The 1,790-nt window shown below is 46.1% G+C and overlaps 1 protein-coding gene across 1 annotated transcript in view; it reads right to left on the bottom strand.

Annotated features, from left to right (window-relative positions):
* LOC103606597 (probable ATP-dependent RNA helicase DDX53) overlaps window positions 1-1,420 on the bottom strand; it is a 2,955-nt gene extending 1,535 nt beyond the window's left edge. The window contains 1 exon segment of the mRNA XM_008591173.1: window positions 3-1,420. Coding sequence (XP_008589395.1) covers window positions 3-1,420 — 1,418 coding nt within the window.
* Window positions 1,421-1,790: the final 370 nt, after the last annotated feature.

The following is a 1,790-nucleotide window of genomic DNA, read 5'->3' as shown; positions in this document are numbered from 1 at the left end:
TACCAAAATCGCTTGATAAGTCATCAACAACAAGTTTTCGGTTGACAAACACTATGACTTTGTCTTTCGGTGACATATTCTCTAGGAATTCTTGGATAAGAGCTCGTTTTTCTGCTTCTGTGGTAACGATTATATTTTGCTTCACTGTGTTTACAGCAACTGGATCCAGAGTGCCAACATAAACAATCATAGGCTCTTTCAAATAAGACTGTGCAAGTCTACGGACAGAATCTGGCCAAGTCACACTTGTCATAACAGTCCGCCAATCTGGGCACACATCTAACAAAATTTTCTTAATCTGGTGCTCAAACCCCAGATCCAGCATTTTATCTGCCTCATCTAAGACCAAGTAAGTTATGCTTCATAGGTTAGCAAACTTATTAATTTGCAAGTCATAGAGTCTTCCAGGAGTTGCAATAATGATATCTACACCTTTGGTAATGCCTTGAATTTGTCCTTCTCTCTTTCTACCACCATATATACAAATACTTTTCAGACCTTTATATGAAAATTTAGAACATTCAGCTTCCACCTGTAGAGCTAATTCTCTGGTTGTAGTGAGGACTAGCATGCTAGGTCCATTTCCTTGTTCTCTAGATATCGGTTGACAATCAAGATGAATAAACCCAGGCATTAAGTAGGACAATGTTTTGCCCGTGCCAGTTTGGGCAACTCCTATAAGATCTGCTTTTAAGGCAATGGGCCATGCCTGTGACTGAATTGGTGTTTGTTTTTGAAAACCCGCCCTTGTTATGCTTTTCATAAGTTCTGGGTATGGATGGAAAGCGTCCTCAAATTCATAAGCTGGATTAGGGATGGGTCGCTTCTCACCATCTTTCAAGTCAACACACATTACGTTGTTATTCTCTTTCCTCCACGTGTCTACCAGCTCTTTAGACATGGAACTTGTAGCTTTGGATTCTGTGTAAAAGTCTTTCTTAATTGGTGGTAAATCTGCCCATTTTCTTTTTTCCCACGCCACAGCTTCTGCCTTAATATGATCCCAATCAATCAATAGCGGAGCTTCTCTGACAACGTTAACTGTGCTTACGTCTCTCCCAACAGGAGGTTGGGACGCAGCATTATCCACATCCGATTCTGAACGGTACCTTTCTTGTCTTTTAATAAGAGTATCTATAGCTGCCTTGGCCTTTGCTTTCATATCTTTGCTGCCCAAAATTTTCACTACTGCTTCGGAATCCCCCCTTATTATCTGTATTTCACCACGACCAATAACTAAGCCAACCAGATGGTTCTCCAGTCTAAAGCAGAGTGGTGGTTCATGGGAGCCTGCGGCTCTAGGCCCCAAACCGGCTGAGGGGCCACTCCCACTGCTGCCTCTGCCTCCTCTGCCATCGCAGCTGGCCCCAGGAGCTCCTGGACTACGCTCTGCCCTCTTCCAGTCCGGGACCCGGGACATTGTGGGGTAGGGGTAGTGTCGGTGCCAGCTTCTGGCCTACATACGGTTAGGAGATGAGAGAAGGTCAGGTCGGCAGCCTCCCACTCTGCAGGCTTTGAAGCGGCTGTTACCTAAGCAACCAGTGTTTGAGGCTGCGGAGGGGAGGGGCGTTGAATGCCTGACCAATCACGAGGCCAGGACTAGTGTGATGTAAGCAGGCGTCTGTGACGCACATTTAAAGAGGCACTCCCTCTCAGGGGCTGACCCTGCCAGCAATTACAGGTCCCTGAGAGGGCGCCTTCCTAACTTTTGTGTCCTGAGTGTCCAGCTCACTCTCACTCTCGTCATGATAGTTCTGGTTCAGCTTGGCGGCAACCTTGAAGCAGGCTTT

The sequence above is a fragment of the Galeopterus variegatus genome, unplaced genomic scaffold, assembly GCF_000696425.1.
Source record: "Galeopterus variegatus unplaced genomic scaffold, G_variegatus-3.0.2 Scaffold6720, whole genome shotgun sequence".
Lineage (NCBI taxonomy): Eukaryota > Metazoa > Chordata > Mammalia > Dermoptera > Cynocephalidae > Galeopterus > Galeopterus variegatus.
This window is presented reverse-complemented; position numbering and strand designations above follow the sequence as displayed.